The sequence below is a fragment of the Hyperolius riggenbachi genome, chromosome 10, assembly GCF_040937935.1.
Source record: "Hyperolius riggenbachi isolate aHypRig1 chromosome 10, aHypRig1.pri, whole genome shotgun sequence".
In the NCBI taxonomy this organism is placed as follows: domain Eukaryota; kingdom Metazoa; phylum Chordata; class Amphibia; order Anura; family Hyperoliidae; genus Hyperolius; species Hyperolius riggenbachi.
In genome coordinates this window covers 190,298,042-190,316,755 of record NC_090655.1, presented here as the reverse complement: position 1 = coordinate 190,316,755, position 18,714 = coordinate 190,298,042, and the positions used below count along the sequence as shown (strand labels likewise).

Below are 18,714 nucleotides of genomic sequence, written 5' to 3'. Positions count from 1 at the left end.
CACCAGTCCATTTGGAATAAACATTACTGGCATGTCCTGTGTACGTGGTGTCTGGTGGGAATGGGAGGCAGTTCCATTCAGTTTTCATACATAAATATTCCCAATGGAGGAGGGACCTAGATCTCTAATAGTGTGTACTAGGAGACTTCGCTAGCCATTAAATGGTATAGGTTTTTATAACTTTCTCTTTAGTAGTTCCTCAAATCTATCTTGAAAAATACTTGCAAAACAAAATTACAGTTCAGCATTGGTATCATTGTACCTTTCATTCTATTTCACAGGACATTTCCCAATGTCTTATAGATCCATACCATGCACTGATGAGGATCAAACAATCCGAAACAGTCTGTATGCATGTTGGATTATTATGGCTCTGTACAAATTAACAAGCTGACACATCATTGCATAGCAGCGGTTCTGGAGGTGTGTTTAGCTTCTAAGGGTACAATGGTTAATTTGCATATATTCAGCAGTGATGCTCTGGGAGACATCTCAAGCTCACGCCAACCTGAATTATCGCAAATTCTTTCTGTTTTAAGAAAGCAAACTTTTGTTTTCTTATAGATCTTATTGCATATAGTGCATAAAACTACAGTTAACATTTCTCCTTGGCCCAAATCTGAACTAAACTCTTTCACTTGATTTCATCAATGCCATCTTCTACATACTAAGAACATTCTTACTAATGCATACTGCTATATAAACCTGCCGGCTAGAGCTGCACAAGTTGCCATCGCTGCTTCATGTGGGTGGCCATTTTGTTTGTTGCAATTCTAGAATCTAATGCTTTTTCCCCCAACTCTACTCTGCCTCTAAGGACTCATTCACACCGGCGTTTACCTGATTGGTTTAAACCGTCAAGAAGCTGCCTTGAAAACATTGACAGAAATGAATGGCAACAGAATCAGTTCACACGAGCTAGTTGGCAGATTTTGGTTGGTACTGTGTTTACTTACAGTGGAATGCAGCATCTCAGTGGCAATTAATGTCTAGAAATCATTGGCTACATACAGTAGCTTGGTATTTGTCTGGCAATTTCCTTCCAACTATGACATGTCAGTCACTAAATGTTAGCCCCATAGACTATAGCCCAAAACTCCCAGAATGCTCTAAATAAACATGGTTTTCCATTTAAAGTGAACCTCCGTACTAAAAATCGACTCAGCAGCACTGAAAAGGCTTGGTGTTTCTTTAAGTTTCACAGCATCAGAACTTTGTTTCTCTTATACAAGCCTCATTTTTAGCTGCACAGAAGAAAACTGCCCGGGCTTTTTCCCCCTGATGCTGTGCAAAGCATGATGGGATTTCTGATGTTGTTCTCTTTCTGCTGTTTTGGTGCAAATTTTTTTCTTTTACATTTTGAATTTGACATTTGAAGCTTAGCGTGTGCAGCTGGGAGGGGTAATCAGGACACAGGACAGTTAGAACTGTGTCTCCTGCTCCTTGTCACCTCCTTTCAACCAAAAAGATGGCTGCCCCCATGACAAAGATGGCAGCCCCCATGAATCACAAACATTTGCCTGTTCTTTTAAAACAGGGTGGGTAAGAGATTATATTACCTATCTATTCTAATTAACATAACTAATGTAACTTGGTGACAGTATGTTTGTTTAGGCTGAAGTTCCCCTTTAAGGTAGGCATTAAACTGTAACAGCAAACAGTAGTGTGAATGAGCCCCAAGCTTCCCTGATATAAGAGTTTAGTTAAGGAATGTGTCAGCACTTTCTAAATTCCCCATCTCATCAAGGTAACAAACACTCCTCTTCTCAAAACAAACTACACCTGAAACATTGCCAAAAGCATTACATCAAGCTATTTCCATTCATTATATAGTTCTACTTATATTAGATTATGGGCATAGAAAAAAAAAAAAAAAAAAAAATATATATATATATATATATATATATATATATATATATCTCATGTGAGGATGTGTAGGAATATTAAAATTGATCCTTTTGCATAACAGGAGTATCTATACATATTGGGTAGCATCCAGTGGACTGCATACTAAGTCAAATGTAAACATATCCATGCTTAACCAGTGTAGTCATTCAAGTCAACATAAGGCACGCCGCTCCAGTGTATTCCAAAAGTCTTCACATTTTTGTTCATGGTGGCTACTCTCAAGCAACAAACAGCTAAATTGTCATGAAAGTTCAGGAAAAATGGATGAATAAAAAGCCCTTTTCCTGTATCAGGTTAACAAAATGTATGGCTTAAATAGCCGAGATCACATTGCCGGGTTCCTCCCGTGTGGCAGAGGTGAACAAACAGTTCAAGTTTTCTTGTATCAAGGAAGTTCTCCGCAGTCTGCAACGACAATCCTTTTTGTAGGACGCCCACTCTTTTGTCCACAAGCTTCAATTTTCCTCACTACATCATAGCCATCCTTTACATACCCAAACACCACATGTTTCCCGTCCAGCCTAGAAGAAAAAGAAAAACATAAATAAAATCGCTCTACTCAGGGTTTAGCAAGAGACTCAAATTGTGACCCGTTTACATGGTGGTACAACATAAAACAAGTACTTCTAACAAGCAGGGTATATAAACCCAAATACAACAGCACTTGACACTGGCATTTGGGCAAAAATACTCATGAGAAGGCTCAGTAAACTAGATCCTTCACAAATATAATGTGCTGAGGACAAAATTCCAGCAGTAATTCTCACATACGCTGAGAGAAGCAACACACATTCCCATTTCCTGCGACTCATTTTAGATGTCATAGATTTCAAGTGGTAGTTTGCTTATCTTCCCCTCCCTAAAAAAAAAAAAAAAAAAAAAAAAAAAAAAAAAAAAAAAAAAAAAAGATAAAAAGTCACTACCCAGATATTTATTCATGTTCTGATGGAATAAAATATATTGGTAGGTGAACAGAGGTGCCAGAAGGATAAAAGTACATAACATTTTTAAAAAATTGCTGGGAGGAAGTGGTGGACTAGCCTCCGTTAAAGCAGACACCAAGGTTATTCAGTTATAGCAAGCAGAGCACCTCTGTGCTTGCTATAACTGAATTGCTGCTGCTTATCCCCTGCTTATTGCCTGAAGAAGTGGGCTGTGCCTGCGAAACGCGTTGCATCTTTGGGGTATTTTCAATAAATGTGTATATATATATATATATATATATATATATATATATATATATATATATATATATATATATATATATATATTTACAGTCCTTGGTGTCTGCTTTAACGGAGGCGAGTCCACCACTTCCTCCCAGCAATTTTTTAAAAATTTTATGTACTTTTATCCTTCTGGCGCCTCTGTTCACCTACCAATATATTTGAGTCCACCCCAGGTGGAGGGGTGATCTACCCCCTTTCTTCCTATCTACAGAGTGACTTCTTAATCCTGAGTGAGGACAGGTCTAATCTCCTCACCTGCCTAATGAGTGGTTACCTAGGTGGTAACCCGTGTTTGTGAGTATTACCATCTCACTGTTTAATTTATCCAATCAATTTTGACATATTACACCATATTGGGCTCTCGATTTCTCTTCAACTTTTGATGGAATAAAATGTTCAATACACTTTGTAGTACATTTACTGGGAAACAAGTAATCTGGAAAACCTGACCTGGATATTTTCTACCCTTTGATTTTTCTACCAATGGGGTCAGACCAGCAATACTGGATAATAAAACATATTCTGTTGTTCCTCTTCCGCCACCTGTCACTGATACATAGGTAACACTCTCCTCATGCATCTCTGGACACAAGGGGAGATGGATGTTGTCAGCATGCCACACCCCTTGGTGCCAAGTCAATGTACAAACAGCCATGTACTATCATCGACTCTCTGTAAAGAGTATACATATGTGCGTACCTCAGGGCATGCACTCAGGAGTGCAGAGCATTGAAAGCAGTGCCCTTATATCCTTTATCCATTGAGAAGAGGAGGGGGGGGGGGGTGTTGGGGGTTCCCCCCAATTCAAAGGTTTGACTATCACTTGGAAACCTCTATGGTATTAGCTGGTAAAATGTTTGCAATGGTCGTATGGGTGATATCAGAAGAGTAGTATGCTGAAAGGGGATATTATTGATCACTCTTCACTTGGTCTCACCCACCTTACTAGATCGACAACTGCCATTTATCTATACACCACTGCTGAGCAGTCAGGTTACTCAAGAGGTAATGGATGTTGGAAGTCTAGAAAGGTACAAGAGTACCTGTCAGACAGGTACAAGAGTACCTGTCATAGCCGGCAGTTTTGCTCACAGATTAGGATTTGCTAGATATAGAAAAGTTTGCCTTTAAACACACAAGGTACAAAGGGAGAGACTATAGAGCTTAGTAGGAGGTCAAACGCTTCACCATAGAGATTCTTCAATAGATGCAAATTCTCCTTCAATAGGATCTCAAAATATACTCTTAACTCAGCAAACAGAAAAATTAACAAAACTTGATGCATTTCATAGCTCTAACAACCACTCACCATTCTGTTTTTGCTGTGCAGATAAAGAACTGGGAACCATTTGTGTTGGGCCCTGCATTAGCCATTGAAAGAACACCTAAGTATAGAAAATAATATTTATTGCAAGGCAACATTAATATATCAAGAAGCAAGGAAACAAGAAGCCCAATACCTACGGAGTTAGAAAGAAAACAACCAAACCCATTTCCTGTTGACTGTATAGGAATTTACACAGTACAAATCAAACACATACAATTATGGGGTTGACCGGTATAAGGTCATATATTGGGTGGCCTTCAGCCTTCTTTTTCTAGACAAAAATCAGAATTCCACAGCAGAACCTACTGCATAAATAGAGGTAACACGGGGCTATGGGACCGGAATATCTGTTTCAAAGTCAAATGAAGTAGTGGTTCCACAGGAATTGGAATTTGCAGGGCTGACCTGGATTTTTACAGGGAAATAAGAGGATGATAGACTGGCATCTGATTATTATGCAGCTCCAAAATCTTATCAGCAGTGCATAATTCACAGTACAGGTAGTCCCCAGTTATCGAACGAGATAGGGACTGTAGGTTTGTTCTTAACCTGAATCTGTTCTTAATAATAAGATAAGAAGAAAAAAGCCTGGCATTAGATGCTGACCAAAGGGTTACTGGCTTCACCGGATTGTGTATTTTGCATCCAATTGTGCACCCAGAGGCAAGTATGCATATGTTGAGATAGAGGAGAAGAGGCACTAATTGTTGCAAAAGAAGATCCCTCCCACCCTGTCAATCACTTCTTCAGTCCTCTTCGCTCGGGACGTCGCTATAGGTCCATCTACACCAAAACCACCAGGCGTAGGAACACATTCTTCCCTCAAGCGATCACGCTTTTCAACTCAGACCATCTCCCCAATGCCATCTCCTAATCCCCTTCTGCACCTCGGGGCACTAGAGGACGAACGCCCGCCCATAGGCTGACACTCATGTTCATCTCTGCTTAATATAGCGTCAACTGCTCTATGTGTCATTTGCTATGTTTGAATTGTTTCTTTTTAAAATTGTACTATGTGTAATGTTACTTGCACTGTTTGCGCCTGCCAATATGCCTTGTGTCCACAAATAATTCAGGGTGCGGCGCCTGTCGCACTTGGCGAATAAAGTGATTCTGATTAATCCAGGGTGGTAGTATACATCGGGGTGTACAGTGGGGGTGAGGGAGGCCTGACAGCTGTTTCGCTTACAAAGCTTCCTCAGAGGCCAAAGCTTCTATTGGCCTCTGAGGAAGCTTTGTAAGCGAAACAGCTGTCAGGCCTCCCTCACCCCCACTGTACACCCCGTTGTATCCTACCACCCTGGATTAAAAGGTACCTTCTTTTGCAACAATTAGTGCCTCTTCTCTATCTCAACATATGCATGAATCTGTTCTTAAGTCAGAACAATGTGCTATCTCTGTCCCCTGTACCTCCTCTTTGTCCCCCTGTGATTCCAGTGTCCCCCTCTGTGTCAACTCTGCACTCTGTACCTGCTTATACAAGTTTAAAGGCCATTTTTTCTTTGAATTTGTAAAAAAAAAAAAATTGAGATTTTCTCAAAAACTACAAGTCCAATTTTTTATTTTTTTTCGGTCTTGTTCCCATGGAAACACTGAATCCATGCCTCCCATGACCATCCATCCAGAGTTCAGCCTCATCAGGACTTGTAGGTCGTCAGGGAATGGTCAACTGGTCAGCACTAACCCCACTGTGTTTTGCGCTTCTTTAGGATTTAGAGGGACTTAAAAAAAAAAAACTTAGAGGAAATTAAGAATACCCCCAAGCAGAGAATTAAGGCCCATACACACACACGTCGGATTTTTCTGAAAGACGGGTCGTTTGAACGTTCCGTCGTTCAGTCGTTCGCACGTCAAATCAGACGTGTGTACAGACTATCGTTCGGGTGATAAGACTGGTTTCCAGCGATCCGCCAGTCTTATCACGCGAACGATAGTCCGTACACACGTCTGATTCCGCGTGCGAACGACTGAACGACGGGAAGTTCAAACGACCCAGCGTTCAGAAAAATCCGACCTGTGTATGGGCCTTTAGGGATGGTTACATACATATCACAAGATTAGAGACTGTACCTGGCCCTATGTGCTTCAGTGTGAAGTTTTCATCTGCAAAGCGGCTTCCATAAATAGATTTCCCTCCTGTTCCATTGTGATTTGTAAAATCTCCACCCTGGCCAAAACAAACAGTTTTATTTAGTTGAGCAATCAATGACAGTACAACAGCCTTACCTTCAACAAGAAACACTTAGGAAAAATGCACAAATGAGATTTAAATATTAAAGACCATTAGGCCTGAAACTCACTAGCAGCCAGTGGTTTGAAAAGCTCTTGCTAATGCAATGCAATCATGGATTTTTAAATTCAACATCCCTCAAGTGGGATCACACCCATAGGATTACATAGCAAGAGCTTTTTAAAATCACAACCGCTTACAAAATGCTTAAGCTGACCACTAACGGTCCAATTTCTAGCGAAAAATCGTTCGAGCGATCAGAAATTCTGATCGGACGAAAAATCGTTCACTACACCATCAACTAACCAATCATTGCTTCCTATCTATCACGACCACCAAGAAAATCCAAATTTTCGTTTGACGAAAATTCATTCGGGCGACATTTTTTTCACTCGTTCATAATCGATTGTGTCCACCAATGGAGATTATTTACAACCAATCCGATCAGAATTTCTGATCGCTCGAACGATTTTTCGCTAGAAATTGGATAGTTAGTGGCCAGCTTAAGAAAAGTGCTGCTAGTGGGTTCCAGGCCTTAGAGGATTATTGCAAATGTTTCATAGCAAGGTTTTAATGACAGCTGTCAGTCACTCCCAACAAATGAGGTGAACGCATAGAAACTGCATTAGTAATGCATCTCTGCACCAGAGCGCACTGGAGTTCCTGTACAAATGGCTTGGAATTATAGGGTCATCTGCCATTCTGTAGTAAAGGCTTGCCTTGCCACCTCTGCTGGGATCATACCAAACAAATCATCTGCTGGATGCTTAGTGAATGTCCACTTTTGTACTTGAATAAGTCAAGGAGATAGAGAGATACACTGCTGATCAACAGCTCCAATATAAAAGTATCAGTTCTAAAGACAAGAGATGGATCTTAAAGCACTATTCACTTTTCAGACAGCAGTTGCAGGATCTAATTAAAGCAATTACATGTACTACTTGGTCTCAGCCTGGCCAATCAAGGAATATGAACAAACTCCTTTTTGTGCTTCATTTAAAAAGTGTTTTAGCAAGCAGTTAAATCTGATCTCAAGCAATACGTCTCTCATGCAGCAGAGGCCTGAGCAGAATGGTTAGGGAATTACACTGCATCTGCTTTCTGTGCTGTAACTGTAAGCTGATCAACAAACATAATCACCTCTTCTGTGTGGCTTTCCTTGCTGCGATTGAAAGCCTCACATGTGAAAGTGAAAAGAGGATCTGCACATCCTGCACAGAGTCTATGGTTGTCATCACTTCCACAAATCAGGCTTGTCACAGCTCTGCCCACGTGGCTATGTTACACACGTCTCTCTACACAAGTGAAAGAATGGCATATACTACAACTCAGTTTCAAATCACAGTTACAAAATGGGATGCCATTGGCCTTATTCTGTACTGAAAGAGTCAGGGTCCCTTTTAATGTCCAAGGACAGGGAAAGACAGTTATGAAGCAAGGCCAGGGACTGTAATGGCAGCCACGTCTTGACATCATCCAGGTATAAATATACAGTACATGCATGCATTTTGTATGGGTAGAACAGCTAAGAGAATGGTGCCGACCATGTACACCTACCTGGCACATAAAACTGGGAATGATTCTGTGGAAAGTGGATCCTTTGTAGCCAAAACCCTTTTCTCCAGTACACAATGATCGGAAATTTTCTGTGTAATGAAATACAAATAGTTTAAGTAAATATAGTGGAGATCTGTAGCATCATTTCATGTTTGTGTGCTTATTTATTGTGACTAGACCATCCTGTATTTACTGGATTGTTTTGAAACATTCCCCAGTACCCTATGTGACCAAACATCAGGCCTCCTCTAGAACAGAGGCTTGCTCATAGTCCTGCATAACAATATGGGTGTGGCCATGTCATGCAAAGGGTGTGGCCATGTCATGCAAAGGGTGCGGCCATGTCATGCAAAGGGTGCGGCCATGTCATGCAAAGGGTGCGGCCATGTCATGCAAAGGGCAGCGCAAAGAGGAGTCGTCAAAGGTGATTTCCGTGGTGCACATGTAGAAAGATGTAGGTTCTGATTAGAAGAATTCAGAACGAGGTCCTCTTACATGTGGACACTTCAGACTGCACAGCAGTGTGCTATCGCAAGGCACTGCTACATGCATTTTAATGTCACTGCATGTTATCAGCACTGCAACAGAAAGCAAGGCAGGTGCTAGGCCTGAAAGATTTTAGGAAAAGATTGAATTGCACAATTTCTGTTAGAAATTGCCATTTCGATTTGATTCACGATTTTCTTCAAATCAAGCCTTAGCACTAAATTTACAGTGAATAGGAAGGAAATATGAAGGAATATGAATAGCACCGTAGTTTGCACACATTTAAAGTGCCCCTGTGAGAGATCGCGGAAAAGCCGCCGCATGTGCTACTAAGGAGGCGGCTGATTCCACGTCCAGTGCGGTGGTTTGCACGCGGAAGCGTGTGTCTGGTGGCAGGGCAGAACGCGGAAAAGCCGCCGCATGCAACAATAGTAAGGCGGCTGGTTCCGCGGTTTGCACGCAGCAGCATGTGTCTGGTGTGGCTGAGTCTGTTAGTGCACATAGGCTTAGGAATACACACGCGCGCGCTGAGAGGCAGAATTCTTATACAAGAGGAGTCAGCTGACCACGCCGATCAGCTGACTCCAGAGCAGGATACTATTGGTTGAGCAATTAGGGCTGGTGCTGGAGAGCACTACTCCATATATAGTTTCTGCTGGTCACTTGCAAGTTGTCTGCCGTTGCGATCACTACGTGGAAGCACTCAGACCTAGTCAGATCCTTCAGTGTGTTTGAACCAGGTGGACCTGGGAATTCACACTTAGCCAGATTATTTGAATTGTATTCTGTTTATGCTTTAACCCTCCTGGCGGTTAGTTGTTTTTGCCAAAAAGGCAAAAATCCTTTTTTTTTTAATTTTTTTTTTTGTTTCATGTAAAGCTACCAGAGTGGTAGCTACATGAAACACCACTAGAGGGCGCATGTGTCCCTCTAGTGCGATCGTCGCCGGCATCAATAGCAAACAGGGGAACGCGTATATAACGCGTTCCCCTGTTTGGCTTCTCCTGTCGCCATGGCGACGATCGGAATGACGTCATGGACGTCAGCCGACGTCCTGACGTCAGACGCCTCCGATCCAGCCCATAGCGCTGCCCGGAACTCATTGGTCCGGGCAGCGCAGGGCTCTGGCGGGGGGGGGGCCCTGTTGCGCCGCTGCGTGCGGGCGATCGCCGCAGAGCGGCGGCGATCAAGCTGTACGCGCGGCTAGCAAAGTGCTAGCTGCGCGTACAGCATTTTAAATGAAGAAAATCGCCCCACCAGGGGCTGAGATATCTTCCTGCGCGGCATAGCCCGAGCTCAGCTCGGGCTTACCGCCAGGAAGGTTAAGCTAGTTCCAGGGTGTAGAGACCAAGGACCTCACACCCAGCTTAGGGAACTGTACTACCATCTGTGTTATATTTCAGACTAGTTCCAGGGTGCTGAGACCACGGACCTCGCACCCAGTCTAGGGAACTGTATTATCTGTGTATACTTCAGACTAGTTCCGGGGTGCTGAGACCAAGGACCTCGCACCCAGAATAGGCATTGTTTGTTATATGTTATGACTTATAGCTTTTCCGACTACTCCTCTGTCTTCTGATTCGGTACCTCGCATATCTGATATTCCGTTGCCAGACCCTGCTTGCCTAGGACACCGAATCAGCCTTCTGTCTTTGTACCTTATCTGTCAGTGTGTTGCCGACCAGGCGAGACCGACCTTGAGAGCTATCTCTCCTGTTAAGAGAGATAGTCTCCAGACCAGATAGTGACATCCACCGTCAGGTGTCACTCACTCTCTGGCCCACCCTATCCTCAGCCTGACTCCTCCCCTTGAGGAGCCTCAGGCTGCTGGAAGGTTCCTGTGCTCTCAGAGCAGTGTCTCTTTACTGTCAATGCTCAGCAGGTGCGTTACTCAAAGTATTACTGTTACACCAAACACTCACATACCTGTAGGTGTTCAGAGGTTAGCAATAACTCTGTATTATCGGTGATTCTGCAGATCATCAATAATCATGTATATATCTGCATTCTTGGTGATACTGCAGATCACCAATAATCAGATTCTCTCTGCGTGCTGACACCGATCGTTACAGCCCCACTGCAGCTTTGCAGACTTCAGAAAGAATAGATTACCACATCAGTCACACCACAGTAGTCATCATCATGCTGACATACTGTGCAAAGGCGATACACAACTTGAAAGACAGGCGTGCAGTCAAGAGTCTGCTGCCCATGACAAAGTTTGATTGACATGCATGCGGGCGGAGTCTGCCGACCGCCCAGCAAATTATGTGAGAGTGCTGGGAATAGGAAGTCACGAGTGACAGCCTGCGGGCAGAGTTTTCCACCCTTACTACACAATACGATTGTTAGCCTAACCTGGACTGAGCTGCCCCAAGTGTGAGAGCCTGCAGGCGGGCGGAGTCTGCCACCCGTAACACATGTGATTGACAGCCTGGCATGCGGGCGGAGTCTGTCGCCCGCCCAGCTAGTGACGTAGAAGTGCTGGGAAGAGTGAGCTGCTGTGGGCGTAAAAGCCTGTGGGTGGAGTTTGCCCACCACTCCGCTGATTGGCTGCATACTAGTAGGCGGACGCTGGGGGAGAGATGGAGTTGCTTCCGTCACGGTGAGCGAAAGCACTGGTGCTGAGCCGACGCAAACCGTTGCTGCACGGAGCGGTAGAGGGGAATACTGGGATGACTGCAGAGGAGGATAAAAATGGCTGCTATACTGATCACAGAATCGTAATTTCCGTGATTGCGATTTCGATGCAAAAACGGTTTAGGCCTAGCAGGTGTTATGTGTTGCTGTATAAACACAAGGCCATCTGCACTGTATAATGGGGACAAGTCCTGAAGTATAATCCAGAGTTCAGCTAACTTGTTTCTCCTACTATCTGCTTAAAAGGGAATGTAATACAAAGGCTGTTTTTCATTCCTAATAAATAATGCCAGTTATCTGGCTGTCATGCTGAGCTTTTGGCTTTAGTTATTTTTAGTCACACACCTTCAACAAGCATGCAGCCAGTGGATTGTTAACTTCACTTACCCATGATGCCTCCGTAGCCGATGCGCTCCATGTCACTCCTATGCTTCCTCCTTCATCCCAGAAGAAGGAAGCATAAGAGTGGTGCGGATCGCATCGGCTAAGGCAACGGCACGGGTAAGTTAAAACCCCATCTGCCGCAGCCAATGCAATTTAATTTAAAATTTCAATTTTGAGTAGTTACATACTCGTAGTGAATAACACTACTGCCAACATCCAGAACATCAGAAGCGCACTGTGTGATTTTTACTGCTTATGCGCTCTGCAGCTGTACATTGAAAGTGATTCGTGAAAAGGATGTGCAATGGAGAGTAATGCAGGCGTCATGTGTTTTGTATAGTGCCCATATATTTAAATAAGTACTAAATAGAAGGGTTATAAGTAGAAGGGTTATAAAATTACTTACCAGCAGTTTTTGGCACAGTGTCATATTTCAACTGCAAAAGAAAAAATACAAAACAATATAAAATATGACATAACCAAGAAAATAATTCTAAACAAGACCTTATAGTAAAATCTAAAGGCAGTTTGCATTCTGATAATTTAAAATAAAATTTCTATCAAAGCGAACCGGTGTACATGGTACACATTTTTATCCAACAGCACAGATTTCTGATCACCCATAGAAGACCCATGGCTTACTACTGCCCATCAGGGCCCATCACACAGGCCGGTGTATGCCACTGGAATACAGAAGCGGGAGTTCAGTCATTGAGCTTAGCTCTTTCTTCTGCACTGGGCACTGCTTTCTGCAACCCTCAATGAATATCCCTTTTGACTTTGCGTGTGAATGGGCCCTTAGTCAGCCAACAATGCACTTAAAAATAAACAGTGAGGCTCCTGGTCCATTTATTCTAAACTGAGAACGAAAAGTACAGATTGCTGTAAGTGTTCAGGCCAATAGAAACCATTTCTAATACTGTACTGCTAAATTATAAAATGACCTGTGTACAAGTAGGTCTTAATTTCTTTTAACAATGGTGGAATTTCACTTTAGTTTGAAGTAAGGATTTGCTGTACTAAATGTAATCTAATGCTGGCTACATACGTTTCAATTTCCTGTCTGATTGACAGGTAATCTTATCTGACGGGACGTTGTAGCGTGTGTACATGTCCAAACTGCTCTTAATAACGGGATCGGTTTTCCCATGATAATTTTGCTAAATCAATAACGTTGGTACACACATCCAGTTTTAAATTGGCCAATGATTGTAGTATTCAAACTCTGTTGACCCTCATATTAGAGGTAGGTAGTGAAATTGGCCCATCAAGATTGGATGTGTGTATGCACCCCCTGAAATAGGAACCCTTTGCAAGTGTTTTGGATTAATTAGCTGATTAGAGTCTGACACTTTGAGCCTAGAGTATTGAACCTTGTCACAATATTATCATGGTCTGAAATTTTGATGTTTTTCAGCAGCTGTAAGCCACAATCATCAAAATGATAACAAATAAAGGCTTGAAATATCTCGCTCTGCATGTAATGACTATTTCATATATTAGTTTCACCATTTAAAGTTGAACCAAATTAAAAATACAAGATTTCAGAACTAAAATCTATTTTCTAAATTATAATAATAAATAGCAGCCTTTTTTTCAGCTGCATGATGAGAAATATAAAATATTTTACATTTATAGGAGAAACCCCTCCCTTCCTTTCAAATTGCCGGGACAAACTGGTGGAGTAGATAGTGTCCAGCAAAGGAGGAATTGCTAATGGCTGCCACCTGTATAACCCTAGTTCTGAAAAGAGAAGGGTGAAAAGCATGCACTGAAATGCGCATAGGCTTGAAGGAGTGTTTATTTACCTTGGTATGTGTCAGAGTGGTGCAACTAAATATTTTGAACTTAAAAAAAAAAAAAAAAAAAAAAAGTTTGCTTTGGGTCCGCTTTAAGTTGAATTATTAAAATAAATGAACGTTTCACCAGTAGGTATGTCCCCCAAAGCATTTTTACCTCTACTACCAGTGATCATTTAAATACATCATAAATGGAGGGGGCAGGGAGTAAAAATAAATAAAAATCTTTGCAACCCATAGTTGCTCTGTGTCATTCGCAGAGCTCCTGTCAGGCCCATACAAACCCCCCTAGCTTTGTGCCAGTCAACTCAGTTGCTCATGTTTGTTGCAGCAGAGACAGCAGCCAGCGACAGGTGATGAACACTGCATTACTCTTAAGAGCGGGGGAGGAGAAGCCCCTGCAGCAAAACGGCCAGCTAAAACCAAAATCTGACCTCTCCCAGAAAGTACATTTAACTGTCAGAATTTTTAACTTTAGGAGCTGTCTCAAGCCTGTCATCTGCTCAGCAGTATCCCATTGCTTTCTGTGATGGAGGTATATAGTATATAGTGCCGACATCTTCTGCAGCGCTGCACAAAGTATATAGTCCTGTAAATAACTGCCCCTCAGGATGGCTAACAATCTAATTCTTACCATAAGTCTATGTATGTTTCTTTCTACTCAGGGAATACTTTTTTCCCATAAAGTGACAGCGGAGTCCTGTTGGCTGTTATCTGCTACATACATAGCTCTGCCACTCTACAGAATGACTGCAGGAAAAGCATGTGGGAACTCAGCTTACATAACCAGCCCTGTTCTGTAGATAAGGAATACAGTTCTCAACTGTCTCCCCAACAGCACAACCCACAAATGTATGACAAAACTAATTGTCAGTCACTTCATGCAGAAGAGGACTTATATATAGAGGACTTTATATGTATATACATTTTTTTATTTTATTTTTTATCATCAAAGCTGGAAATATTTTTATCAATTCCCTGTCTGTATGACAACTGTTCTGTCTCCAGGTGTAACAGAGACCCTAATAAAAGCAAGCCAAGGCACTAAGAGTGGCCATACTTTTAAGGGCTTATTCAGACAATAAGCACGTAGAATGATACTGCCACAGTCCCTTAACAGCTTATTCAATACACTGTAATGTATTGTTTGTAATATTCATAATAGATTATTAAGTCTGTGGTGACTGGTCTCCAAAACACAACAACAATGAAACAGCATAATCAACTTATTCTAGCGTACAAAGTTACACATCAGCAATGTTTATTCTGTTTTACGTTTTTTATTGCCAGTAGAAGGGGGAAAAAAAAAAAAAAAAAAAAAAAAAAAAAAGGATTTCATATGAAAAAGGAGTTGCAGTAGATGTACTACTCTAACAAAAAGAACCAGCCCTTATAAAGAGCAACTTTCTACATGACAGAAAGTGGAGCTGCACTATCTACAAAGCAAGGTGACCTCCTGTACACTGACAAGTGCAGCCTGTGGTTAAACACACATCAGCTCAGGCAATATGCCCATGACCTTGAGTCACAATAAGAACAGCAACACATGTAAATATTACAGCCACTCCGCCATTTATCCTCAGTAGACCCAACATAAAAGAGCAACACCCTCAGGTCCCAACTTGAAAGTGGATCTTCTCAAATCAGAATTGTATTCACAACTTCTATTTAGGTTTTCAAACAGCCTGAGCAACCTAAAAATCGTTGTCTTTTGGGTGAGGATGGTACCCAAACAAATAACAACGGAAATGACATACCGATATGGATTCTCTAATTATTTGGTTATTTTCTATCAGTGAGGGGAGTGAGCTGAACTGAGAACAATGGCACTGAATACTTCCTGCTTGAATTCATAAGGGCCAGTGTACACATCAGGTTACCTTTAGCTCATTTTTCTGCTATAGCATTGAAAACTTAAAAGATACTCTACAGTCACTAACTTCAGTTGACCTGCTTTGAAGATGATAAAGCACCAGCTGAATCACAGACAAGACAATACACAAGCCCTAAAGGGTGCGTACACATGCAGTTTTGACTGGCGGATTTTACCACCTCCATGAGGACTACAAGATTTTAAATACGGTACTATGAACAGTTTGTGTAGGTAGGCTCTCATACTACATGGAAGTGGTAAAAATTAAATGTATGTATGCAAGACACTATCATCACTGGACAATGCTGAAATATCTACTATATGATAGCGCTGTAAAACTTGACACAGATCTTTAACATCACAAAGAGAAAAATCCAGTGTGCAAGTATGGTTGAGGTGAGCCAGCGTGAAAGACCGTAGGCAAATGTGATTGGGTGGACAACGCTCTCTCGAACGGCTAGGGTTCGGATAGGTTGTAGTAGTAATGCACCCATGCTATTTGGCGGAGCAGTGCTTTTCAGCGCTGCTAGAATTGGGCGCCGGCTCGGCCAGTGTGAATGTTCAAGTTGAAGACTGGAGAACTGTTGTGATTGGAGAACGGTTTGCTGTGGACTTTCACGCTGGCTCACCTCAACCACTCAACCATACAAGCCCAATACTTCGCTTGAGTTTGAAGACTATTACATTATACAACACACAATAGTGAGATTATATTACAATGTTCAACCACATACCATTGATCAATCTCCACTTTATATTCATTATTATCAATTTCAGGATCATAAATTAAAATCTACAGCAAAAAAGTCAGTTTAGTGTCACAGCGCCCATCTTCAAAATAACATAATTACAGAAATAGAAGGTCACCGCAGTGAGCAGTCCTGACAATGAGTGCTACATGTGTGCTCTTTACTAGAGAAGCGACAAACGGATGAACTAGATCTAAAACTGAAGTTTCCCCAGCAGCAGAAACAAAGTGATTGAACTGGCTACATGCTAGTAGTGACCCCAGCAGCAGTGACGAGAGAGAGAGAGAGAGAGAGAGAGAGAGAGAGAGAGAAGAGAGAGAGAGAGAGAGAGAGAGAGAGAGAGAGAGAGAGAGAGAGAGAGAGAGAGAGAGAGAGAGAGAGAGAGAGAGAGAGAGAGAGAGAGAGAGACTGACTATGTGCCACCAGTATACTCAGCAGCAGTGACAAGTGAGAGGACATGCTACTTAGCAGCAGGGACAAGTGAGGGACAGTCTATGTGCCAGCAGTATACCCAGCAGCAATGACAAGTGAGGGACAGTCTATGTACCAGCAGTATACCCAGCAGCAATGACAAGCGAGGGACAGTCTATGTGCCAGCAGTATACCCAGCAGCAGTGACAAGTGAGGGACAGTCAATGTGCCAGCAGCGGTGACAAGTGAGGGGACAGGTTACCAACTAGCAGTATACCCAGCAGCAGTGACAAGTGAGGGGCAGTCAATGTGCCAGCAGCGGTGACAAGTGAGGGGACAGGCTACCAACTAGCAGTGTACCCAGCAGCAGTGACAAGTGAGGGACCGTCTATGTGCTAGCAGTGTACCCAGCAGCAATGACCAGGGAGGAACAGTCTATGTGCCAGCAGTGACAAGTAAGGGGCCAGGCTACCAACCAGCAGTGTACCCAGCAGCAGTGACAAGTGAGGAACAGTCTATGTGCCAGCAGCAGTAACAAGTGAGGGGACAGGCTACCTACCAGCAGTGTACCCAGCAGCAGTGACAAGTGAGGAACAGCAGCAATTTACAATGACAGCGCTTCTAGGTTCTATAGAAGGAGGAAGCTGCTGTGGGCCTGATATACATAAATACCGCCGCCACTTGCTGGCCTCCCCTTCCCCGGCAACAAGTGATGCGAGTCCCGCCATCATATCACAGAGATGCAGAACTGGGACACATGCGACTCACCTCAAACACTACCCGTCCCACAGGCTGGTTGTCCGCCGTGAGGTCCATGTACACCAGCGGACTGCACTTGCTGGAATCCTGGCCGGAGCTACAGGCTCTCCATACAGTCAGTGAGCTGGTGGCTGGCCGGCAGCCCCGGAGAAGCATCCTACTAGTTACTGCCAGCATGGTGCGAGCTGAGTGTGTTCATGCGCTGCCGGTGAGGGGCCCGGAGATATATTCCCTGCGCACAGCGTCCCTAGCGGCCACTACTGGAAGTGCGGGGCATGCGGTAACTCCTGAAAAGAACACAGGCACAAGGGAATGCACGACAGCAGCGTGACGTGAAGCGTACCTGTAACGTGTCACGCAGTCCTGTAAACTGTGTTCTGTGCTCGTCCACCTGACTAACAGCATGGCAATGTGCAGTAAGCAGGGCACATACACTTTCCGTGCCTCATCACAGAGACTGTTCACTAAACCTGGACGTGTTTAATTAATTACATGTAGGAACGAGATCTCAGTGATAGGTGTTCACACGTGGTACAGCAAGCTCTATTCACACTACATATACATGCTGGATTAAAACCTGGAATGCCTCTGTTCCCACTTGTTCACTTGCACGTTGGCAGAACCTAGTTTGAAGGTGGTCTTCATCTTCACCACTTTCAAGACCAAGGTGTAAAGACCACCTTGGCTTTTCGAATCTAGTTTGTGTCTTCAGCATTCAGCAATCACACAATGCCTGAGCGAGAAAATTGTTTTCCTGCTTTCAAACACAAATAAAGTTTTGGCACTCAAAATAATAAGTAATACCAAGCACCGCTACTGAAAAAAATGTGATGTCAAATTGGTGGAGCAATCACTAACATTAAGTTACAATTTTTAGGCGTTCAAACGTCCACAATGATCAAAGTCTTAGGGCCTTTTTACACTTAATCAGTTGGTCTCAGTTGTGACTGATTTTCAAAGTAATGTCCATGTTTCCCTATGGCCTCTTTTACACTATACACATTTTAACTGAAAGCTTTTTCTTAATGCAGTGCTATGGAAAAAACACATACTAATGCATTAAGTGTAAAAGGGCCCTTCGCGCTATTGAAGCGCCATTGCAAGCTGTGTAGTTTCTGGTGAAGGATAACGGCCCTTTCACACTGGCACGGTCCCGTGTGGCAAATTGCCACACTGCTACTGCAGTCTAATGAAACCCTATGGAGAAGTTCATACTTCCCACGTTGCGGTACGCTGCGCCGGAAGTGCCAAATCTATTACTAGCGCAGAACTACGTTAACTTGCAGGACCCACGGCAATCTGCATTGGCCCGGAAGTCATGTTAGTCTATAGCAACGCAGGATTTTTTTAAAAAGCTGGCCG

At 43.0% G+C, this 18,714-nt stretch overlaps 1 protein-coding gene across 1 annotated transcript; it reads right to left on the bottom strand.

Moving 5' to 3' along the window:
* Positions 1–1,914: 1,914 nt before the first annotated feature.
* On the bottom strand, positions 1,915–17,585 carry PPIF (peptidylprolyl isomerase F). Its single transcript, XM_068255458.1, has 6 exons — positions 17,362–17,585; positions 12,168–12,198; positions 8,252–8,340; positions 6,535–6,631; positions 4,447–4,522; positions 1,915–2,429 (listed from the first exon to the last, which is right to left on the bottom strand). The coding sequence occupies exons 1-6, from the start codon at positions 17,527–17,529 to the stop codon at positions 2,294–2,296; spliced, it is 597 nt and encodes a 198-aa protein (XP_068111559.1). The 5' UTR covers positions 17,530–17,585; the 3' UTR covers positions 1,915–2,293.
* Between the last annotated feature and the right edge of the window lie 1,129 nt (positions 17,586–18,714).